General features: G+C 41.7%; 2 protein-coding genes across 6 annotated transcripts in view; both read right to left on the bottom strand.

The window, feature by feature from the left end:
• Positions 1–756: 756 nt before the first annotated feature.
• Positions 757–20,297, bottom strand: kdm3b (lysine (K)-specific demethylase 3B). Of its 4 annotated transcripts, XM_086221489.1 has the most exons (26): positions 19,785–20,297; positions 16,266–16,430; positions 15,823–15,936; positions 15,436–15,541; positions 14,344–14,468; positions 14,185–14,244; positions 13,979–14,060; positions 13,356–13,882; positions 12,019–13,210; positions 11,710–11,926; positions 11,370–11,584; positions 11,110–11,262; positions 10,866–10,973; positions 10,606–10,733; positions 10,215–10,521; positions 9,453–9,706; positions 8,834–9,106; positions 8,568–8,739; positions 8,347–8,437; positions 8,124–8,254; positions 7,888–8,007; positions 7,461–7,484; positions 5,158–5,297; positions 4,303–4,479; positions 4,076–4,210; positions 757–1,802 (listed from the first exon to the last, which is right to left on the bottom strand). In XM_086221489.1, the coding sequence occupies exons 1-26, from the start codon at positions 19,989–19,991 to the stop codon at positions 1,722–1,724; spliced, it is 5,304 nt and encodes a 1,767-aa protein (XP_086077615.1). In that variant the 5' UTR covers positions 19,992–20,297; the 3' UTR covers positions 757–1,721. The 4 variants fall into 4 exon arrangements, with proteins under 4 accessions (XP_086077615.1, XP_086077614.1, XP_086077612.1 ...); XM_086221486.1 differs by having other exon boundaries at positions 758–1,802; positions 13,356–14,060; positions 19,785–20,296; XM_086221487.1 differs by having other exon boundaries at positions 758–1,802; positions 10,215–10,518; positions 13,356–14,060; positions 19,785–20,296.
• Positions 20,298–22,269: 1,972 nt separating this feature from the next.
• spon2a (spondin 2a, extracellular matrix protein) overlaps positions 22,270–25,556 on the bottom strand; it is a 20,307-nt gene continuing 17,020 nt past the window's right edge. For both annotated transcript variants that reach the window (XM_086222613.1, XM_086222612.1), the window contains 3 exons: positions 25,156–25,347; positions 24,169–24,340; positions 22,270–23,142 (listed from right to left, as the gene is read on the bottom strand). In XM_086222613.1, coding sequence (XP_086078739.1) covers positions 22,955–23,142; positions 24,169–24,340; positions 25,156–25,347 — 552 coding nt within the window. In that variant the 3' untranslated portion in view covers positions 22,270–22,954. The remainder of the gene's footprint in view (positions 23,143–24,168; positions 24,341–25,155; positions 25,348–25,556) is intronic.

Genomic DNA, 25,556 nt, shown 5'->3' with positions numbered 1-25,556 from the left:
TTGATCAGACACGAGCAGTGAAAGCCGAGCCACAAAGGACAGGCGGGAACCGGTAACAAGACTAAAGATAGATGAAATACTGATCATCAGTGCCCATATTATAAGGATTGTAATGCAAAGTACCCCCAATATCAGCTATTAAATAAAATATTAAGACACAAAGCCCTGACGGAAAGGCTGGGTTTGACTTTTCCATGCAACTGAATTTTAAATTAAACTGATTATATGCTGGTTCAAGCCCCTCAAACAGCTGCTTTTCTGTTATTTAAACTCAATGTTCACAGTAAGATGGCTTTGCAGAGTTCTGGACTGTTAAGCTTTATCGGTGTAGGATTTGTGAGAATACCGTGGCAGCGAGAGCTCTTAATTGTTCGCTCTTGCCACGTAAATTGGCCAGGTAGTGCCACAAGAAAAATTAAAAAAAACAACAACAACAAAAAAACAAACATGCACATACTAAAGATGAACAGAGTTCTGAAAAATTGTATCAATCAAATTTCCACACCTGAGGAAAACGTTTTATAACATACACATTGAAATGTCTTGTAGCACTCTTTATAAACAAAAACAGAGATTTGTGTCAAAATTTACCAGCATAAATTGAACTAAAAATCAACATCAAGCTATGTGGTTTGACACAACATAAACATGAATAAAAGGTGTGTCAGCATGAAAGCAAAAGATCTCAGGGAATCACAAAATGCAGTTATTTGTGACTTTTACTTTTTTTTTTTTTTTGGACTTTACAAAAACTTTTCAAGGCTTGGAAATACCGTATGAAATACCTTGACAATACCATCCATGTACAGATTTTGTTGGTAAAAATAACCATGAAGCAGATGGTAGTTTTTGTAAACTTTATTGTGAAAAATCAAACAGATTGCTAAGATCAATATATATATTGATACAATGTTAATGGCCAGTAGTTCTGTTCAGCTGCAAATGTGATTCTTGAACATTGTTGTTGGAAGTCTGCAGTTCATTCAGCCCATGGGACAGAGATAGGTGACCAAAAATAACCTAAAAACTAAGGAACTGCCCTCTCTGAAGTCCTCCAGATCATTACCTTCTGGTATATAAAAAGAAAAGACTTCTTATTCTAAAAGTGAAAACTAAAAATACAAAACTTTGGTCTGCTTCCCTTCGCTGGCTGCTTCGCAAATTCATTACAGCCATCGAGGGCAGAAGCAATCAGCTGTTTAAAAACTGCAACAACAACAACAACAAAAAAAATCTACAAAAACAGGTTAACCTTGCTCCTATTGAAGAAAAATAAGATCAATGTCATCAAAATAGGAAAGTTAGCCCAGTACTCACATTATATCAGTCGCTTATATGGTAGCTGAACCTCGGCTCCAAAGGCACGTCAGCTTTTACCTCCCTTACTCTCACATCTTACATATACGATGAAAACGACAAAACAAACACACTGACCTTAAATACAGAGTTAATCAAAACAAAATTTAAAAAATTGGAAAACAACTAGACAAGTTTGAGCGTACTGTGTGACAGCGATAAAGGACGTCCTTCATCAAAGCGCTGACTATCCCCACACCCCAACTAATCCCTCCCAAAACCCGGACCGTCACTGCCCCAGAAAACCTACACTATCTTTGCACTCTGCACTTGTGTTGGTGTGTGTGTGTGTGTAGGTATATAAAGTATACTGTGTGTGTACATGGATGAGTGGTCTTGAGGGGCTGGTTGTCTTGGGACAGAAACTACGGTCGCGCTAGTTTCGGTTCATGGGCCTTCAGTGTGCCAATAGCATCCTTCACTGCATGATAGATGATGTTCTTCACCTGGAGGAAAAAAACAACAAAAACAGACACGGAAGAGAGTGTCCATCACAAACATCAACAATCACTGGTACTTCTCACGCTCACAGATCCTAGTGTGACACTGTCCATCCACATGTTATCTGCAAATCAGTGACACTTGGTTTGGAAACTTAGGATCAAATTTTAGACTTTCCAAAATTGTCATCGTCAGATTAAAGAGTTTTAAGACCAAACGGGAACAACGCTTTGTGATGCAAATTTAAGAAATTGGGATTCAAAAGGCTGATGACGACAATGAACTTACGCCTCATGAAAATGGAATCTGTGTTTTATTCCATACGCCTGATCATACTTAAGCATAAAATGTGGCCCAACCATGTCCAGTTGTTAGCATTGTGGTTTTAATCGTATTCTCCTGAAAAATAATTTTAAAATGTTGATGACTTATCCTGCTCTGAAGGAGCTCTACTACCTTTGTGACCAATAAAATGACTCTCACTCATGTCTATAACTTCTGCCAGTTACCAACCAGTGCACCCAACATATGAGCTCATTAGCTTTGGTGTAGTAACTCCAGCGATCTTTGGCCCCTTCCTCCAAACCTTTGGTTAAGAGAAAATATAATTGTTGTAGTTTATTTTCATGATTGTTATCTTATGCTGCCAACTTCCCCCTTCTGGAGGTTTCAGAATGTTTGGTAGTTGCATGGACTGCAGTGAGAACAGCCACTAACAATCCCACACTCCTCATCTTTTATCAGTTACATGCCTTAAAGGAAATAATGCTACACTCCAAATTCTCCTGCATAGAAACTAACCACAGACATAATAAATCCCTTCGAAATGCTGAGGTATCCCAAGCAACAACATGCTGTGACCAACTGTTTTCTCTGGTCACTCGACTGGGCCATTCTACAATGCTCACGTTGCTGCTGGGACAGTGTTAACTGGAACACAACTACATTACACCACGGGAGTGCCACCCTGGAGACTTTGGATGGGTTCTGTATCGTGGGGTCTTTTCTTTGGAATGGTTTCCAACCATCTCCAACTGCAAACAAAACCAAGAACATCTCCACGAGCAAAACCTGTTTAGAGACTGTTTTGGAAAATTGAAAATCTGTTCTGAATAATAAATGGTCGAGAACTGACTCTAGAATTCAGAACTCACTTTTGACCTCAACAACTCAGAGAGGGTGAAGGCCCCCACAGGATTAAAAGCCAGCAATTCCCCACTAGTCAGTTATAACTGAAGAAGCCTGTTTGATGAGAGGTGAATATTTCTTCTGCAGCCTTTGTGGAACACACACAAAATCTCCTCTGTGAAGCAGAAGACTTCCCCCTCCAGAATGCCATGAAGCTGACAGTAGAGCATATCTACTCGAGTCGTTGGCTCCAGCCCCAGTACTGTGCTGTTCCCACTCACAGTTCAATTCAGGACAGTTTGACATGAGTGGTGGCTGGACGGAGAGCAGCAGTCACTACCCAGCTGAGTGTTCCTGCGCCTGAAGCTGAAGTTCTTGGAGTTGCTCCCTGTGCCTCTTTTGTGAAGGACAGACTGTCGAGAGTCATGGAGAGGCAGAATGGAAGCTCAAGGCAGCCTTGCAGCAGCCTCTGAGCAGCATCGCAGCTGCAGTTAGCAAATGTTGGATGCAGGCACCGCAGACTCCCACTGGGAGCTGATGAGAAGAGATGCTGCTCATTCCAGAGCCAATAAAAAGGTGTGCGCATTCTTTTTACTATAAAAGTCGTGACATAGAGACGTCCAACACAGCTGACTGTACCAGCGTTCACCTTTCAGGCTCAGGACTGATTCTGTCATTAGATGGTATTTTGAGGTATTTTCAACCATTACATGACAGTATGGATTTGAAAAAATTAACAGCAGCATTGAGGTATTTCATTCAGATACAGTTGTATTTAGTTTGCAGGGCAATTCTATGAATGTGCCAAAGTTAACCGATAGTCTGTCCTCCAGTCAGTCCTTTTGCAACCGGCCAGCATGTTTGAAACACACGCACGTGCAAGGCCTTACATTGATCACATCTGTGTGTACCTATTCACTCCTACTCAAGCCGCAATTTATAATCAGACTTCTGGAAACACTGTAATTGAGTTGCATAGCTTTCAAGTGCCAACAACACATTTACTGCACCGCAGGACATCAGTTCACTGAGTTAGTACCAAGTCTTAGCTGACTTTGAAGATCACAGTTGGGAGAGCTTGCGTCAAAGCAATGAAGGTTTTTGTCAGCATGAAAATCTGATAAAACTATTCAAGACAGAGCACACCAACCTGTAGCTTGTCCTCGTGGTTTGTATGAGTGGTGGACAAGTGTCTGAACTCCTGGGTCAGTCTGAAACAGTGTCTCACATGCTCTGGAGACACAAAGTCCTCGGCCACTTTGATACAGCTATACAAGTTGTGTACCTGAAGAAAAAAAAAAATCAACAAATGCATAATTTAAAGGCATTCATAAGTGGCTGGATGGTGCTAAATTCTCTTCATGTAACATGTCGGACCTGGTGTGGTGCTCCAGCAGGGATAAAAACAGCATCTCCTAAGAACTGTACGATGGCCCAGCCCTGGACACCATATTCTTCATACAGCCTGCGACGGAGCCCCTGGTCCAAGTACCAGCTCTGATCGTGAATGGGGTCATGGTCTGGAGGGTTCTCTTGACCCTGCTCCTCACCAACCTGACACAAAAAACAAGGCTAAGAGCCATGCTAATAGCTAGTTGTGCTACTTTGGTGCTTTGTGCTGAATGCTAACATCAGCTGATGAATAAACTCATGTTGATGTTGAGCAGGTTTAACATTTAGCTTTGAAAGTAAGCATGCTAATACTTGCAAACATAGTTTTTGTTTCCTTCTTCTATAACTCCCAAAATTAAGAGGATCACCTTAATCACTAGTTATTGTATACAAAAAGCAAAAAACTCAACATTCAATAGTTGTCAAGCTGATGTAGTCAGTTGAATGACCAGCCAACTAAACATCAGACCAACACTGACATCTGCACATCGTGGAGGACTTTGATTTCCAATAAATATTTATATACAGTAAATGTATGTGATTTGCTCATAAATTTATGTGAATCATACATAAATGTATAACATGAAACCAATATAGAAATTATATCTGCTAAGCTTTGTTTTATTTATTTTTTTGGAATGGGAATGGTTTTCATAAACCTATTTCGATTGCTCTTTTTTAACCATTATTTCTGAAGTACTGCATGTTTTTCTATAGCCTGTATTTCTCTATGAACATGTCAGGGATCCTGATGGAGGCTAAATGTGTCTCAAGTCCAACCACTGGTGCTGCAGTCCAAGGGATCAGGTGGTCTTTGGGACAGTATCCCTGGCTGCTAACCTTGCGGAGCAATTCTCTGATCTTCTCAGCATCCTTGGCAGCATAGATGTGCCACAGAGCTCCAGGATTCTCTTTCCCCTCGTACACTCTCCTCTTTGTCATTTCATCCACATCACCCTCCTCAATAGTGGTCATGACCTCTGGAGGACCAAACAAATGCACACACAAAAGGTCATCAGCAATGCCTCTACCTTGTTGTTTTCTTTCAATGTCCTACATGACTGTCTACCTACAGCTGTGACTGTTGAATAATCAACATCACTACTACCCACTTTGATAAGCCACATCTGGATGTCCCATGCTGGACTGCTAACATATAAAGCATTACTTTAACAATTTCATTCTACAATAATAAAGCAAGGTACAATGTCAACCCATCGTATTGTTTGAGGTAAATGTCAGAGAGCTGTCATTCTCAACTGGTGGCTCAGGACCTTGTTGTGAATCACAGGTTCATTCATGTGAACAACGGTGTGTACCAAACTAACAAACTACACGACACAAAAAAAGCTTTAATGATTTTCCCCAAGATGTGCTTTTATTAAAAATACACACATCCTGAGCAGCAGTCCTGTTTGCTTACTCATGCGTTTCCTCCAAGCAACTGTGATGCAAATGTGTATAAACAGGCTATTAATAGAGACTCTGGAAAACATGAAAATGCCACCGGCTAATCGTTGTGTTGCTCACCAGTTTCTGTAAACAACAGCTTAATTTTTCAAAGTATGTTTAGTTGTGACTGAACACAAATGGAAATCTTGTGGCTCACCAGTTGAGAAGAACCAGGGCTGAGAGAGGAACAGACAACAGACTACACAATCACATTTACGGACACAATATTCACATCTACAGCCTGGATTGACTGAAAGTACAGAAAAGGTAACACTGATGCCTAACTTGCCTCTTCTTTTAAGACAGGTTTAGAAGTGATTCAGAAAGATAAGAGGAAACAAAACATCTGTCTTCCATCAGCCCAACATTTAGGTTCAGTTCAGCAGCTGCTTGACCAATGAGGTACCTTATAATAACAGTGTGTGTGTGTGTGTATGTGTGTGGTGGGGGTGGGGGGAACTCTGAATGTAGGTTCTGCTGTTGGGTGCATGTCAGAGTGTGACTGGGAGTGACAGGAAGCCTGCCAGGGGACAGGGATGCCAATTCACGAGACCCTCATTCAAACCTTTCTCCCACATGCACCAGAGCACAAGTCACCCAATAACAGAAATCGTAGATAAGATCAAGAATAAAGCGAATCCTGAATAGTGAGAATTAGGGGTGACCCTGAATAGTGGAGGATTCTTATCAAAGAGCCAAATCTGACAGCCAATTTCAGTCAAAGCTCTGTAAAGGCTTTAAATCATGACTCCAGTTCATGTTCTGCAGGTCAGCATGTGTGACTGGTATGGGTGGGGGAGGGGCTGAAGGACAAAATTTGACCAGTCTGCTTGTAGAGTCTAGCTAAGCTCATGTCCACCTGACTACAGAACACTGTGACGACACTGCTCATTGTTGTTCTGCCTAATAAACTTCCAAGTGAATCTCCTGTAACATTTCCACCTCATCTGTGAAAATAACATTGGTGTCAGAAGTAAAGTTACTTCAGCAAAAGATGTTGTACATACTGCCCAGGGCGCTAGCTTAGCTTTAGCTTCAACGACTTAGCGCAAGTCCTAAAGGATAGCCCACCCAAGAGTGAGGGAATAGGAGAGACTTCAGTGAGGGTAGCTATCTAAGATGGCAGTCAGTGGTGTGTGGTCTCCATCATTGGTGTGATGAACGCCCAGTGGTCAGTCGGGTCCAACTGGGAAAGCCCAATTTGAACTATTTGTATCTTTATGAATATTATTTAATCATTTTGTATCTGCTTTTTGTCTGTCTTGGAAAAACTGAAAGACAATATCGCAAAGGGGAATATGGGTCAATGCATAACAAAACATGATTCAACTCCAAGACTTGACCAATCAGATTCCATTATGTAAATAAACAGGGACACCCCTAACTAATTCATGGAATTAATGGTGTTGCAATGACTGAACAACCAGGCATGACCAATTTTAGGCCAACCCTGAAATCAACATTCAAAAGGAAAGAGTGGACAGAATTTATAGTGCCTTCAGTTAATTCATTTTGGGTGTTAATAGAAGTCAGAAAAGTAGATCGGGGTACAAAACGTGCCACAGTAGAAACTGTCATGTGGGTCACAATGCTCTGGCCCTTACTACGCAGATAAGAGGAGAAGGATGGGGTAGAGGAGTGACAAGGGGAGTTAGTCAAGAAGAAGGTCATGCTACTGCAGTGATACACACCTTTGCGTCCAGAGATATCTGCCTCTGTGGAGGAGAAATTTTGCCACAATGTAAAAGACTGATACCCATTCAATGGTCCTTTCAGGGTCCGATCCAAACCAGTGATGCTTGGAGCAACAAAATCTTGTAAGAATGTTAACTGTCAGCATCATTTCAGGTTTGAAGTAAGTATTCTAGATCAGGAGTGATGTCCTACATTATCCATTTCTGTCCTCACTTATTGGCACTGTTTCTGTAAAATCTTATCCAACACAAAGTAATGAATAATTACAGAAGATAACCGCAGCTTTTCTTAAAAATTGCATAAAAAGAATAAAATCATTGTGTGTTGTGGGGAAGTTTGATGTAGTGACTGCAAATATACTGTGAAAGAAAGACAGAGCAACAAACTGGCAGTAACTTTGAGGAGGTGGGTGTGTCCACTGACCTTTCTCCTGGTCGCCCTCTCCTTGAGGTATGCCTACATACACCATGACGTTGACAGCATCAGACACATCAAGATGGAGGTTAGTTGTGCCCACCTTCCTGTCTTCACTCGAGATCAAGCCTAAGTAAACCAGCGAGAGAGAAGAGGGCCATGAAGACATATATGGTTGAGGGGCAAGATGGAAGAAGAGACGAGACGTCTCACTGGCTTGATGCGACTCAGCCATTTCTTCTCACCATAGGCATTGTACATTTTGGGTCCTAGATCAGGACGCACAAAGAAGTTGGGCAGGCGGGCAGCAAGGTTTAGACGGCCATCTCTTTTTGTGTACTCAGGCAAGGGGAGGTTCTCCATTAAATCATCAAACCTGTGAGAAAAATTAAACATGAGATAAGAAAACGGCTTCCCAAGAAGTTTGCATCAATGATCAAATTCGAGAATGTTTCTGGAGTTACTAACCGTGTAGGCATCATGTCCCTGAAGTCTTCTCCAGGAGGCCAGTCTTTTAATTTCAAAACCATGGGCTGACCTTCAGCATCTTGCAGTCGCTCTGCATCAAAAATATCAGTGAATGAGGAATGGGTGCAGTGTTGAGGTGAAGCATGTGACAATCAAGAGAACAAATAAAGCTGTAATAACTTCACTTTGTAAGCTTTAATTACATCTGATTGGGCACTTACTGGAGATGACCTGGAAGCCGTCCCAGAAGTCCCGCACCTTCACATCCGAAATAATGGCGCAGTTTCTACAGTTGACAAGGTCGACATCCTGGTCGCCAAACTCCAGGCTGAAAGCTTCAGGACGCCACAATTCAGATTTCAGTCGTTTATGTATCCCTGACACCAACACAGGCTGGACAAAAGAAGGGAAATAATTAGGGTGGCAACAGACAGAGGAATTTTATTCAATTGATAGTTTCTGGAATAAAAGGAGTTGTGATTCTTACTTGTCCCTGCTTCCAGCACTCTCTGAAGATCTTCCAGTTGTTGCTGTTGCTAGGATCCTGTAGGCAGAGGAGCCGCCCATCACAGAGCCAGGAGTGTGAGGTATGTGGTTCCAAAACACTAAGACCCATTACGCCATCCTTGCGGGCTCCCAACACACCAAGCTCGCTTCCCTCAGAGGCACCAGTCCGACGGCCTTCTGCCTTTTTGGTCTCCACAACGGAGGCAATGATGTGATCCAGGAAGTTTGGAAGGCTGCTCTTCAGCTTGTCACCCTGACAGACAAAGGAGGAATTAGAGTTACCAAACTATAAACTTGATTTCAATATTTGAATACTCTTAATACTGTCGTCGTCGTCGTCCCCATCCCCCCCCAAAAAATCATTACATCTTGGCCATTTCAAAGTAAATTTTGTGGTTAATTATTACACCAGTAGATGGCAGCAATACTACTGAGCTGTTTGTGGGAGGAAAGATGCTACAATTATTGAGAGAAGTATTCACAAACTTTGTAATTGTTATAAACTCATCCAATTGATTGTCTTTTCACAAAAGGTGTGTACACTTGAACACAACGAACAATGTAAGTTCTACATAGAACAATGGAAACTGTATACATACGCCAGCTGAGGTAAAGACAGATGGGAATGGTACCCCACTCTCTCCAGGGCCCTGGGGAAGTTTGCCTGGTCCAGAGTTGAGCAGGTCCCGGAGACTTGATCCCTCAGGTTTTGACTGGGTCATGCTGGATCCCAGTAACAGGCTGTTAAATAGCTTAGGGCTGGAGGCAGAAGGCTTTGACAGGGCACTGAGTGAGTCCAGACCAAAAGGAGGCCGACTGTCTCGATTCATCATTGAGCGAAGTGAACCAGACTCTGGAAGAATATGACAAGAAGATGATATGTAACGTAACATTTAAAATGATGCATTCTGATTTCACTGAGTTATGGTCCAAGGACACTGAATCCAATGAGGATACATCTGGGCACATTACACCACTTACCACTCCGGCAAGGTATGTGACAATCTGCGCAGTGGAGTGAGGTTGTTTTAAACATGGCAGCCCGATCACAAACCATTTCATTTTACAGCCAAACAGGAAACTAATAAGTGTTATTAATACACTGGAGGTGAAAATGGGCCATCTAGTACAACAATTTTAAACTTCATATTTGATCAGAACTGCTTAGTTTTATAAATTAATCTATCACAAGTTGGCCTCCTTGTGCTGGAATGTCTGTGTTTGCGTAGAAGTCATATTTATGTAAATTCAGATACACCATTATGTATCACTTGTTCTAAACAGTAAATTAATGGAATCCAATGGATTCATTATCAGACTAAGGGTGTCTCCAGTATTGGGATTTATTCTTTACTACTTACCCTTGGTGTCATCCTTGGCTTTCTGTGTGGCCAAGTCGGCCAGCCAATGCAGGGCAGAGCTGTTGCCCTCTCCGGATGGGCGTGGCTCCTTGGCAGAGGACTGTGTGAGGTTACAGGGGGAAGATGTACCACTGGTGGAGTTACTTGTACTGCCCACAGTTTCGCCACCCCCACCATCACCAGCGGATGATACTGCTGTTAGTGTACTTTCTGTTTTGAGAGTTGATGTTTCTCCTTCTGACTTTGGAGTGGTGCCACTACCAGAGGCTGCAGCTCCAAGGCTAACGCCACTGTTTGTTGAAGACTGCTGAGACAAACACCACAGAGTATAAGGGCCAGATTAAGCACACATCAAAAGAGACTGAGAAAAAGAAACAATGTCCAAAAATACCTGTGAAATCCCATTGGGAGCACTAGGGCGCACTAGAGGCTTAGTGTGTCGACTGGTACAGGGACAATTGGCCTTAATACCCCACTTGCCTCTCGCTGAGTGAACCATGTCACCTATGTTGTAAAGAGCTAAAGGACAAAGGCAATAAGATCAAGCATCAAAGATTTTTTTTCCATACCAGGCCATATTGACTAATCGACGCTTGGAAGCAGAGATTTAGAAAGACGTCTCAATTATAATATACAAATCCTTGATGTTACCTGTCCCAGGTATAATCTGCGTAGGCATGAGGTTCTGTGGTTCATGAGGTTGGCCTTTAGCACACTTCAACCACGAGAAACACTCGTCCTCCGGACCTTCATCGATATCTGAAGAGAAGTGTTTCCAACACATCATAATATAATTTTTTTTTTATGTATCAAAATAATTCAGTGATACAAAAATTAAAAAAAATAAAAGGTAACTACTCATTACCGCTCAAAAGCTGATGGCATGACAACTCACCCTCTCTGGGCCTGTTTCTGCGAAGTCGATAGCAGTCCAAACACACTCCAAAGCCACACTTGCGACACACCCAGTGTATGTTGAACAGGGTGGTTTCACACACATCACACATTTCTCTTACCCCTCGCACAGCACGTTTCCACGCCACTTTCTCTGATGAACAGGTCAGAAAAATAATACGACCATATACCCTTTTCTTAGGTACGAGTTGGAAGAGAAAATTGCAACAAAATACATCAGTGAGATCTCTTTATACTTACGGTGAGGTTCCACCATCATCATGGCCTCTTTCTCAGACATGACTAACTGGCAGAACTGGTCTCCCACATTGGCCAGGATGTACTTGGATGTATCAAGGTCAAGACCCTCTTGCACAGCTGGTACAGGAAGCCACAGACCCATGGCCATAGCATCACTTTGTTGGGGGCTCAGGAACCCTTCAACACGCAGTACACCTTTACGAGTGAAAGCCAATCTGTTCACAGGAGGAAAAAGGGTTCCTTTAGCAGCAAACCATTTCCTTCAGTTCTGACACTCAAAATGCACACAGCTAGAAATAGCTGCAACCACATGCAAAGGCACTTGTTTATGATCACATACCTTCGGAAGTGGAAGAAACGGCAGGCAACATTTGGATCATCGTCATCCTCACTGTCCTCCTCTGTATTACGATATTTCCGATAACGCTCCAGGCGGCATTCACGACACTTGTGCAAGTGAGGAGCCACATTAATGCAAGAGCCATCCTGAAGGAAGGACTCACCGGACTGCTTCAGACGGCGGACTTTGCTCTGGTCTTTCAATACAGACTGACCCACTGCAGGAGACAACGTAGTGTTAATTTCAGTGCTTTGTGTGTCAATGTCATCAAAACTGCATTTGAGATTCTTAAGAGTAAAGAAAACATACCTTTGAAAGGCTTGTTGCGTGGTCTACCCTTAGCAGCCCCTTGAACTTTAGCTTTCTGCAGCATGGACCCATCCTTTGTGGGGTGTGGTGGTCCTCCTGGGGCGTGGCCTTTCTCTGGACCCTCCTCATTGTCACTCAGGTCTGAAAGGTCACTGTTACTACTGAAGTCAGAGTCACGTTTGGATGACTGGCCTCTTTCCTCTAAGCTATACTTTTGAGTCTGACCCTGGTCAAAAGAAACAGGCACCTCATCCAGTCCACTAGGGCCAGTGCCTCCAAATACAGAACAGCTTGAGGTGGATGACGGCATCTCCCCAACCTCTTGCTCCTCATTTTTCAGAGTCCCTTCACTATGTGACATCTGAGATGATGCTGGTGCTGGTGAGGAAGAAGAGCTGGGTGAAGCAGCTGCTGAGAGTGCTGGGAAAGGGGAAGACAGAATTCCCTTGGGTGGCTCTGACATGGTGAACAGGTTTGGCTTGCTGTCTGATGCAGGACCAGTTGTTAGTGGCTCAGTCCCAGAGAGACCAGCAAAGGATTTGTGTGAGGTTTTGTCCCCATAGGCTAGAAATGGATTAGCAGGCTCTTTGGAGGCCTGTAGAAAAAGGTTCTGGTGGCTATCTGAAGTATTGAAAGCAGACTGTAGCCCCAAGCCCCCTGCAGACTGTCCATTATTACTCTTCTTTGACGCACTTTGAACACCAGATGATGTTGCCAAACCACCAATGCTTGAACTAGATCCTCTTCCTCCTGCAGAGGTACCCATACCCTGGAAGGCTGATGAAGATATGTTGAGCACACCGTTTCCTGTTGGTTGCGTGTCAGACATTTTGGGTGGATCTAGTTTTTTCAGCCCTTCAGTGGAGGGCTTGAAAAGGCTTGGGGTCTCTTTACTCAGGCTTTCAGACACTGCAGTGAAGTAATTAGTATCCTTGGATTGGGTCTGACCAGCACTTAAACCTGGGCTGGAGCCAGAATTCTGGGTCATGCATTGGAAAAAAAGGTTTTGGTCTGGCTGAGATTGCTTCTCATTCTTTGCTCCACCAAACCCAAAACCAAAAGGTCTAGGAGAGTCCTGGGAGGCTGTAGCAGTGGTAGGAGCTCCATTGGTCTGAGAGGTAACATCTCCAAACACAGGAGCAGTGGATACAGCCAGAGGCAAACGAAAACCACCCAATGCCGTTTTAGAGCCCTGAGAAACAAAACAGTGTGGATGCAGCCGTTACACCATGAGTAATTAGGATGGCAAGGTTGAAATGAATTATATTAATAGAAAAAAAAGAGTGATGATTTGCAAAAGATTAATATACAGGTACTGAGCATAGTGATGATCTTACCTCAGTCTGGCTTCCCCAGGTAGGAGCCTTAGGACTAAAACCCACAGAAGCAGAAAGTGCCACACTTGGACCACTGTCATGTGAAGACCAAGAAATGGTGACAGGCCCAGGGGACACGAGAGCAGCTGTTTTTGAGAAAGCTGATTGTGAGGCCTCGTCTCTGTCTGGCTGGGGTGATGGGGAAGCCTTGGTGACTGGAGCTCCAGGGACCAGGCTTGGCATCTGGCCTAGTGAGGGGAAAGATGTAGTGGAGAAGGGAGAGGGTGCGGGTTTAAGGGGAGGTGGGGTGGGTGTATGCGCAACTGGAGTGGTGGAGTCCGCTGCTCCTGGTGTGGTCGGCACACGGCCATTTTCCTTAATGTGGACAGGAAAACGAGGTGGAGTAGCATTTGATTGGTCAATCTGGAGTGAAGAATTGGCGTTGGGAGACGACACTCTGCCCTGAGGAAAGGTTCCGTCTGAAGAGCTTCCATTTTTGGTTGTGCTGCTGACTCTTTCTCCCGCATCTCCACACCAAACGCCCGTCCCTTCCATCAGGGTTTTGTTGGAATCACCACAGTTCTGTCCATCAGCACCCAAGTCTCCTGCTCCTTTAAAACGTTTTAAGTTCATGTCATCCTCACCTTCGGAAGCAGTCCTACGTCTGCGCCCACTATCACCCTTCATTGTTTCACTGTCCTTCCTTCGCCGCCCATTCTTACCATGCTATAAAAAAAAGTAGAAGTAATTCTAATATGTTACAAACTTAATGTACAGAACTACTCCACCTTTGCATATGGCAACCTAATCTTAAATTATATATAAATACATTTAGAAAAGGATATCTTACCTCTCCCTCTGCCAGCATGACGTGTATCACACGAGGGTCAACCATCTGATTTTCTTCACCCTACAGCATAAAAAATGTGATTGAAGAGGCATTCTTCCAAGGTATGGACAGAATATATTTTAGTCCTTAATTAGATTATCACATAAACTAAGGTACTACCTTGTCCAATGTAATCTCCATGATGTGTGAGATTGGGTCATGCTGTGAGACAAGTCCGGAAGCCCAGCACTCCTCAAACTCTGGCTGATAAACACACACACGGCGACCTTGAATGGTGTACGAACCTGAGTGCAGAACAGTAAAATAATACTCCGTTACAAAATTTCACTGAAATACTGGGTATGCAGAATAGACAGCACACTACATGTTATTTTAAGGTGGGAAAAGAAAGTTTATATCTGACCTAAACAGCCAATCAATTACACTTTCAGCAGCTCGGCCCTCAGAGTCATGCAACACCAAGACAACACAAACAAACTGGTGGAATCCATGATGTGTAGACCGAGACATTACCGAAAAAGCTAAACCACGTACATACTGTATGTAACACAAGCCACTCATGTTGCATTGACATGAGAGCAGAGTTTTAGGGCTAGTTCCAACTGTTAAGTCAGTGGGTGGAGTTAGACTCAGAATAAGCACAAAGTCTTCAAATTGTATCTGAAAAACACACGATCACAACGTGTTTACACACTTGAACTGATTGAAAAATTACAACTTTCAGACTTTGCTCCAGACACTGGTACTTTTTTTAATTACTTTTAAGAAACCATATATAATATCAGGAGTAGAAGAGCACACATAACCAAGTAACTGGCTGATTTTTTTCCCCCCAAAATAATTTGAAAATGTACTAAAATTATCATGTAAGATTTAAGTTGCACCTGGACATGAGGAAATTATCCAGCAATTGTTGTCATATTATTTTTTATTCAAAGACAATCTTTCAGATAAAGCCCTGTTTCAAAAGTTAGGAAATGATGCCCAAATTTATGAAAAAAATAAACACTTACTAAACAAGTCTAACAGCATCAGAAAAGCTTATCACTTATCTCTTGATAGTATTTGGCTCACTGATCAAGAACTTTAAATCAACTGCGTGTAAATCTTAGTCCCAAAAATCAGGCCAAAAAAATGAGGAAAACAACTGATGGTATGTGGAGCTTGAGGAGAAACAGAGAGCATTTTATGAAAGTCATACTACTATATAAACATGTAAAAACCACAACCCTGGTGAAATGTGAGTCTTACCCTTTCTGAAGATCTCCTGCAGTTCAAAGTCACTACGCCAGCTGGAAATGGCAGCATGCAGGGAGGGCTGCTCCAACAGCAAGGGATGTCTGATGTCTTTATCAACCTGCACAAGGACACAAACCATGTCGCCCTGAGTTCGTGCACACACCACACTATGGTATTGAAATAAAAGAGTATTAGTGAGAAAAGCTGGAGCTGTGACTAACAATTGGTATGATTAAATCAAGCCACCACTTGATTTAAATCCTGTCCTAAAATTATTTGCGCTACACATTGAAGCATTTACAGTCATATGAATCACATGTACACTGATGAACCAGACAATGTTTGGTATATTTTTCATCTGAGAATTAACATAAAGAATATTAAAACAAATGTACGCACCTCAAACCTCTTGACTGACGTGTTATCAGGCAGGAACTCAAAGTCTTTGCACCCAAAATACTCCACAGGAACCAAGGATCCCAAACCCACTCTGTCCACTAGGGAGCGGAAGGCCTGGGGAGAAAGAGACTGATGTGTATCTCATTGATGTCACACAAAAACAATACTTGATTTGAAGTGTTTTTGTGTGAACAATAAAGAGGTAACAAGAAGCTCAAATCCAGAGTGTCAGTTGCCTAACCACCTGTCACACTGCATGGAAAAGGCACAAAGAGGACCAAACAATGTAATTAGGAGGGAGAGCTGCACTTGTGTCTTATCCTATATCAGGTACCACTGATACCTCGTGGAAATTAATATGTACTTGTGTGAGATGTTTCCATCCATAAATCTTACTCAAAACCACCAGTGGTTTGACACCCATTGCCCATCTGACTACTCACAAGGGCAGGCCAGGCTGGTGCTGAGCCTGGGGCTCCACTAGTCCCAGTTCCACCAGTCCGATTGGCCCAAACAATGGAGTCTTCCACCAACACGGCTTTCACTCCATCATCATACACCTGCACCCAGGAGCATCGCTGCAATGCGTTTTCAAACTCCACAAACACCTGTAGACATATAAGAAGGAGGTGATAATTCAAGACTCATAATTTTTTTCATTGGCATCTCGCACTTATTTTAACCATGATGCAACTCAACTATTAAGGGTATCTATTTATACACTGAAACTGCGCACACCACACACATTGAACCACTTGTTTCCCGCTCGCCAGTGAAACAATTAAAAGTCAAAGTGAGCAACATACATCGAGACACAAGAGAGTAATTGTGTGAAATCAAAACTTCAACGTGGCTTTTGCTAGAAATTCCCAGCAGTAACTGAAATTCAGCCAAGACCAGACTGAAAAATATTAATAGTCTCATAGAATTCAGCCGAAATTACCAGGACAAAATAAAATTACCTTGGGCAAACTTGGCGACCTTAAATGTCCCTTTGTTTAAGCTTACTATTATTGTCTGAAATATCTTTGAGGTTAAATTAAATGTATCATTATTTCAGAAAATTTCTCATTCTCCGTAAGTTGATCACTTGGTGCCACTGGAGGTGGGCGATACAAATTTAAAACCCTTTCATGATATAAAAAGAAAAACTTAAACATAAAATATCTTTGTGGAAACATCAGCATAAAGACTTTGGAGCAGCGAAAAACACAAGTCAAAATCCCAGTGAAATTGCAAACACCAATACCCTCAGGAATCATAAATTCAACACAGAAAAAAGACTTCGCTTCTGTGGAAATGCAAATAGAGTTTCTATTTTGCAGATATATGTACCGACAAAATATTGTGAATATGAAAAAATTGTTATCGTGGGCAGAATGTATCATGGGCGATATGAAAATATTGAATAGTACATGAGATATTTCTGGTTTCATGGGTCACCAACGTGGCCATACACAGATCAGATCATGATGGTCAAAGTCAACCCCAATCATGACAAATAGCGAGATGAGATTTTGTCACACACTTGTCCATTGTGCAAAATTAGTGATAGTTATTTTGGACCTTAAAAAGTACCACAAACTGAAATACATGTTATCAGTGTATGGAAGCTGTGCAGAAAGTCAGCAGAACAATGGCATTCTGACTTGAGCAATAAGTGATCTTTAGAAAAGCCAGTATGCCTGTTCTCTTTGCTCTAAGATAATGCTATTAGCCAAGTTTGTTCAGACATAGCCGGTTTTACGTTTGACCTTTTTTACTGACGGGTTTGACCACACACAGCTAGCTAATAGATGGGTTATTGCACCGACATGACATTTGTTGTGACAACAATCAGGGCCTGTGTTTTACAGGTGAGATCGCTTTGAGTAATATTAGACAACTATGAGAAAATACATATTAACCACAACAGAAACTACAGTTGCATTTTCTCATCAGCAGTTTACACTGACTGACTTCAGCCAGCACCCCAAAGTAGTCTTTACACACATTTAGGGATAAAATATTGATTATTTTCACAATTGATCAACATTTAGTCTGAAAATGTCAAGGACAACTGGCAAATGCCCAGCACGATTTCCCAGAGCACAAAGTAACGTGTTCATAACGTTTCATTTGTCCATCCAAAAGTTCACATCCTAAAGACTCTTTTCCTCATAAATGATCAAAGGAAGGGAAAAAAACAAAACATTCTCTCACTGAAGAGTCTATGAGGTATCCTTCAACCTTTAGACAGTTGTCATGGCTGATGCCTTACCCATTTTTTTTTTTTTTACAATGCAACAAATGCACATGCATGTCAACACGACCACTCGTATTTATTAAGTGTGCTAACATTGGCTAATGGGAATTTTTATCTCTTCAATATATCTCTATTGGGAGTAAAATTTATATTGTTCAGCCATTTTTTTTAAATCGCCTTTCCCCTGACAGAACCTGCATCACAGATTTTAGTACAGTCTTGCAATGTTGTCTTTCTCTAAATAAAGTCATGTTTGTATCCCCAGCCATGGGGCAGCAGTTTCACATCTTTGACATGACAATGTCCTCTTTTTCTCAGTTTTCTAGGAGGGGGCAAAATACATTAACGCCACACATCACCGACAGAATTAGCTTCTTTTTCAGACAAAAGTTGGCAAAACACCTTGTTACCAAACTAAGCGGAGTTGGAATCTGAAAAAACTTCATGACTTGATTCAGACAGCAACAAAAGTGACTGTGCATTAAAACTTTTCATGATAAATTTGCAAGTTTGTGATTGTTTTATTTGCTCTGATCACTTGCAACTTTAAGGAGGATGTGTGTTTGTACTGTTCCATAGCAGAAACAAACAGATTAAATACTCATTAGTCACTTCCAAAGTACCATAACATTACAAAGGCATAATACATTAATGTATTTTTCATGTGTATGATTGCATTAATTTTACTTGTACAGACTGAAACAGATGTGTTTGAATGAAAAGGCTTAGACCCACTGATGTTTGCACCATTGATGGAGTCAATTTCCACACCAAATACGTTTTTTTTGTAAATAAACACATCAATAAATGGGACCAGTCTTATTATTCCAATGACTAAAATACGCACCTTGTCAAAAAGGACTAATTTTTATCAGTTATTTTCACCTATCAAACAATAAATTCTGCTTTGATACAACAAATCTGATCATTTTTCAGGAATTTTCTGCTGCATTCTCTTTTATTATAATAAAACACTAATGACATGCAGCATTTCATGACATCGGTGAATATACGTTAAAATTCAGAAGACCAAGACAACTTGAACAAAAACCTACAACTCTTTAGTTTACATTATAACTATGTGTGTCCATTTATGTAGGTCACCCACCTCCTTTCCAAATTTGCACACATTTCTAACAGTTTCGCACAATGTACGTAGCTTACACAAGGAAGTTTCACCAGTGTAAGAAGTTTTTCGGTTTTAAAATGTTAACAAGTATATGCATTATTACCCTGCATGCGTCCGCTAAGTCGGAGGAATTCCTGGCTCACCCTCATCTAAACTTAGAAGGCCTTTAACTGGTCGAACGTTAGCTAACGCAGGGAACTGAGCAGCTAAGGCTGTTGTGTCTCTACTGTTGGCCGGAGATTTGACACTCTATCGGTGTCGTTTCGTCGGCAGTGGTTTATGTGAGCTGTGGAATCGATTGCGAAGAGTGATATAGCCGAGGGTGAATGCAATTCAATAAACAGACAGAACGCGAACAAAGCCAAGGCCTAAAAATCCTCGGCCTCGAGTTTAGCTTCGCCTCCCTTAAGTGCGACTTCGAGGTAGCCAAGATATGCACAAGCTAACGTTATCACCAAGGGTCCATATACCACTAAAAACTTGTAGAGAAGAGGCGAAAATTGAAGGTAGTCAGTATTAAATGTTTAAAAAACAGCCTGGTTGTCAGTTAGTGAGGTAATACGAAGTCGCTGGCATGTAAACACTGACCGTCAGCCCCGCAGCAGTGCTTGTTGATGTCGCCTCTCCCCCGCTAACCTCCGGAGCTGCCAGGCCGATGACGCTTACTGCCCGCACCGTCCCCCGGAGCCAGTCCCGGGCCCAGGCAGCTTGCTCCGTTTCGGATCCATTGGCGGTCCTACCGTCGTCGAGGAGCAAAAGCAGACGCTTCCCAATCAGTTCAAGAGAATCCCCCATGATTCGCTCGCAAGCTAGCTGTCTCTATTGAGCCACCATGAACGGTGTAACTTCTTCGCTCGAGATGTGAACTCAGGATTGTAGAAGACAGGCAGAAAATATCCGCAGAGACTTCTTAATTGGTCGTTAATGCGCAGCAGACTGCGTTCTAGTCAGTGCGCCCGGGGGCACTAAGCGGCGGACCGGGTCACGCCGGGAATTCACACAGTCGAGATGTTATTGTCCTCGGTGCTTTACGCGACTAACCCACTATGTCCGCCATTGAGCCCTGCAACAATCAAACGCACTCCTCGTAGACAGGCAGCACTGCGGAGACAGAGCAGCGGAGTGGGAACAGCGACCTCTAGTGGTCATCTGGCTGTGTGTTCCTCTACCGCAGGGATACGTTGGACGCTCCATTTTTGTAGGCCATCTTGGCCGACAGAAAAATTGCATTTTTCATCTTTCATTAAAAATGTAGGTTTACGTCACACCACCAGTCCCTTTTAATCTATCTAATGCTTCCCAGTTGACCATGTAACTTTTATCCTCATGGCAAATAAATTACTATATTTTGGTTTGCTGTTTTATAAAGCATAAAAGCGCATAGCATCACCAAATTCGGTGTTATACCTTTTTAACTGAACTTCATTCCAATTCATTACCACTTGAATTAGAGATTTTTTTTTAATTCATGTTAAATGGATCAATTGCATCTCATTTTCAGGGAAAAAAAACCAATTTACATTATAAATTGTTTTGACTATTGTTCAGGAAAGGAGGATAAATATTGGTGGATTAGGCACAGACTGGTGAATGCCCAAGTTTACTGTTCTGAGATCATCTGACTTGATGTCCTCCAGGTTCAGAAAGAATCTGGTCTGGTTTGATTATTTATAAGGCATAAAGTATCTCTCATCACTCGGTTTTGTGGAACACCTTTTAAGTCAGTTTCATTCCAACTCCATAGTTTTGAAGCTGTGTGCATGTGAGTGTGTGTGTGTGTGTGTGTGTGTGTGTGTGTATGAAGGTGTGTTCATCTCCTGAAAAAGCAAAATAATTTAACCTTTTGTTCCTCTGAATTCCAACATTTTTTTAAACTGGAAAGACCTCAGATGCTATAAAATTAAATAAAATAACTACAATTTAGTGAAGGTATTGATCACTGATTTTACTTGCAAAGACATATGTTGTTTTATTGCACTAAGATTAAAAAAAGTACCATATTTGTGTTAAACAAAATTAAACGGGGCCAATTTGATCCCAAGGACGCAAGGAAGGTTAGTTTTGTTAAAGTTTTGTATCTTATCAATAAACTAAAATGTCTCACATGTTGGTGTCTTCGTCTCTGTGACAGTATTCCCTGACAAAACGTCTTTTATTTCAAACCAGTTTAATTTCCAAAATCCTGTCATTTCAAAGTCTTCTATACAAATAATCATTATTTATTATTCATCTTTGATTACAAATGTATGCAATAGTATGACCACCTATTAACCCCTAAGTGGGTGTCAAAAGGTTTTTATCAGAATTTTTTTTTACCCTCCTGTTTTCTTGGGGTCAAATTTTCACGCTGAGGTATTTGAAAGTCAAATTAATATGTTTTCTCTGAAAAAGAATTGACTGTATTATTAAATTTTATAGCATCACTTTTTTTTTTCCCAGTTCAAGCAATGGAAAAAAAAGGTCACATTAATGTGTTTTCCGGCAGATGAACCTGACCAGAGCTCACAAACAACTTCGACGGTACTGAGTTAAAATAAAGTTGACTAAAAGGGTGTAACACAGAATTTGGTGACACTATGATTTTATCATTTAGAAAATGCAAAAAAAATAATTAAGCCAGAAAAAAGTTATTTATGACCCACAAGGACAAAAGCTACATGAACGACAATAAGAGAATATGACGGTTAAGTTAAGATTATTCACTTCCTTAAATTTTAAGTATTATGCTGTTGGTGTTCTTGACTGGGACCACTAGGAGGGGCTAGACTACCACAAACTCATAGCGGTGGCGCGTGATGGGAGACAGGTATGACTGGCCGATGATCTTTCTGACCAATTAAGTTTTTGATCTGCAAATATGAAGAGGACTGATTATATTTATTCATATTTCTTATCACAAACTTGGATATTCATGGATGTGTATTTTTGCATTTGGGCTGCAAATACTTGGGATACAGATAAAGAATTGTCAGTATTGTTAAATTTGCACTTGATGATAGACTCTGCTTGAGCATAAAACTGCTTTCTACATTGAAATTAAACACAAGGTTTCTAATTTGAAAAAGAAACACGCCATATTTATTCACGAGTTATACACCATATGTCATACAGTATATACACAATCTCAACATTCAAATATCAAAAGAGATTATAATACAAATATCAATTCTTTCATTCTATTAAAAAACAAAAAACAACAGCATCTTGTTATAAATTGAGCAGCTTCTTCGGACTGCTGCAAGTTTCAAGTTGGCCGTTAGTTGTGAAAGCTGATATCTATAAATCCAGGTGTGAGGTTATTTTGAAAGAGCTCTATGTGCCAAGCATGTGCAGGTTACCTAGTGAACTAACGCCTCCATGGCTGAAGACGTACGAGCGGGAATTTTTTGTGGCTGCATGTAACAGTGTACTACATGTCATTTTGTGCGTCCAGTGCGCCACGATCAGCGTGCGGGTTAAATGTTGATTGTGCTGTTGATGATAAATCTCAGTTGAGGAAACACATTTGTCATCTATCAGTTTCTTTACTTCAACACATTTAAAGTGGTATCCCAAACTTGTCCTACGCTCATTTTCTTTTTGTTTTTGTAGCCGCTAAATACGTCCAGAGGAGTGTGTACACTAAAACTGATGAAGCTTTATGCTGCCACACTCCCGACTGTATAAAGGAAATGCCCAAGATGCAGTGACATTTCTCAGTCCAGCAGTAATAACATGAGTCCCAGTGTCAGATACTGGCAGCTTCTGTGCTCTGCAGATCACTGGAGTTTCAAACAGCTGTGAGGGATACACTCAGCCTGTTCCTCCAGCTCGGGGCAGGGGTCGCCCGCATTGGCCGGCCGCAGGAGGATGTAACGTGTGCGATGGCGAACACCACCTTTGGAGCAGGGACCCAGACACAAGCCCCAGGACGACCAGAGAGACACTTCACAGTCGAGTGGTGTCACTGAAGTGGAGGAAAAAGTGAGATAACAATGTTCGAGTGAAGAGCAGTGAAGGGAGCTCTGCTTGGAAAAGGGATGTTTGTATTAGTAGTTTCTTATCAGCTGTAGATTTTGTGTAGAGGAAGCCCACCCAAAGTGTGGCTAAGATAACGGGAGAATTCTCCAGCATTCTCTGTGTGCTAGATATGACAAGGCCAACACATGCGAGCAAATCCTGCCAACTGCCAACTCTATCAATGTTAGCAATGAGCTGACTGGCTTTTTTTAGTGATTATATACAACTTGGGGTTTTGTGTTGAGCTGCAAGTAAATCTTAGAAACCTTAATAATATTTCCAATCTGTTTTATATTGCTCCTTTTGCACAATTATTATTCACGTTTTCTGGCTTTATCATACCTAACACCGTTGCTGATCACTTGTGAACCATCCTACGATGAATATTAATCAAATTTTTCATTCTGAAGCTTGAAATTTAACTTTTTTTTTTTTTTTTTTTAGTAGTTTAGAAACTTAAAGGAATGACTTTAAGACACACCTTCATTTGCCATCCTCCAAGATACACACCCTTCTCTCCTCTGCATGTGCAGAAAAGGACAGGGACCCACAGAGACTAGCTGACTTAGCTAAATTAGCTTAGCACAATGAATAGTAGTGGATAGGAAGTGTAGCATACCTCTGTCAAAGGTCCCTGTTATCCAAAATATAATTTGCCGAATGTCTTTGCGACAAACTGTGGCAAGGTTTTTAAATAACATGAGCATTTATCAGACAGGGGCAAGTCAAACAACAAATGCAGGATCCAGCATTTTTAGAGTTTGTAACGGACTGAAAATCAGAGCAATTTTACAATTTGATTTTGAAACAGCTGCAAATCAATAGATGGCATGACAACAAGATGTCTTCAGTGAATTGCTTAAGGGAACCATGTCATATTTTTAATGTAATACAATTATATAAATTTTATGAGTTTACCTGTGTTCCCTCACAAATTGTATCCAACAGCAGTTTAGATGACCTGTGGTCTTACCTGAGAACCGCTGAGGACTGATGGAGTTTGGCAGAATATGGTTGGACATGAGGGTTTGACGGTCAGCCGATCTGCTCTGCCGTGTGAGCTTTATGCTAGCAAGGGGTGGAAGCTCCTTTAGGCGTGGATAGTAGAAGGAGTTGGCCGGGTGGTTTGGCATCTGAGACGTGATCTGAAAGACAGAGAAAAGAGCAGTCCCGTGTAATTTATCAAGAGAGGCAAAAGTTCAATGGCCCACTTTTAAAGACATGCTGGGAAGGGATGGATGGGGTGTTGGGAGAAGTTAACCTTTCCCAACGTTAACCATGTAGCTTTCTGGCTAGCCTTCTGTTAGAATGTGTTTCTGGCAGAAAGTCTGCAAGTCTCCCCTTGTGTGATGGATGGTTTGTTATTCAAGAGAGGCCCTTTTTATTCAAATCACAGTCCTGTCAATCGATCACAGGTAGGAACAGCTAAGAATGATGTGTCTGTCCCATGTGATGCTAAACTGAGGGTCTTTGTCTTGGAATCAATCACACACAAGCAGGAGAAGAACAGGTGGACGCAACACCATGGATGATGGCGGCAGGTGAGCCAGACGCAGGGCCTTCGTAGGCTTGGATGTTCCTCAGTCAGGCCAGAAGTACTCAGGAACCTGATATAACCTCTACTGCCTCACAAGTAAAAATGGAGGAAGGACGCAAAGAGAACTGGTCCAGGTGCACACTGGAAACTATTGTCGAGTGTGTATAGTCCTGTTTTTTTTCTTTTTTTTGGGGGGGGGGGGGGGGGTGAAGCATCAAACTGCCTCAAATATCTTTTTTCTTCTTCAATTTATGTGTGTGAATGAAACGCGACTTAAGCTACAAAACAGATCAAACCATCTCCCATCCCTGCTAGTGACTAAATAAATGAGGTCATACAGAATGAATCATGCGGTCTATATATATATATTTTTTTTTTTAAATAGTAATCCACTTTTTTCACTTGCAGAGGGGCAGGACTCACCTTTGTGATGTTTTCTGGAGGGTTGCTGGGGAAGTTGGGAGAGGAGAACGTGAACCCGCTATCTGTCCCCGCATCGTACGGCTTGAGGTCAATATTCACCTCTTGTTTCCAGTGGCTACCCTCGCATAGGTTGAGGCTGTCCACACCTACAAACCAGTCAGGGCTGGGGATCATCTTCACCATTAGAGACAGCTGGTAATCAGAGAGGGGGGGCAATATTTCAGAATTGATAGTTTAATATTCCTAAAACATCCCTTGAGCACAATCTGCTGTTCATCATATATCAGTATCTCATGCATTTGGTTTAGTCCTGCAGCTACTGAAGCATCTTTCACCTGCTCACCTGCTTTTCTACAGCTGCGCATGTATTTAGCTCTTTATTTTGTCTTTGAATATAAACT

This window comes from Aulostomus chinensis, chromosome 13 (assembly GCF_037954235.1).
Source record: "Aulostomus chinensis isolate RoL2024-O1b breed Wild chromosome 13, RoL_Achi_v1.0, whole genome shotgun sequence".
NCBI classification, from domain to species: Eukaryota; Metazoa; Chordata; class Actinopteri; order Syngnathiformes; family Aulostomidae; genus Aulostomus; species Aulostomus chinensis.
This window is presented reverse-complemented; position numbering and strand designations above follow the sequence as displayed.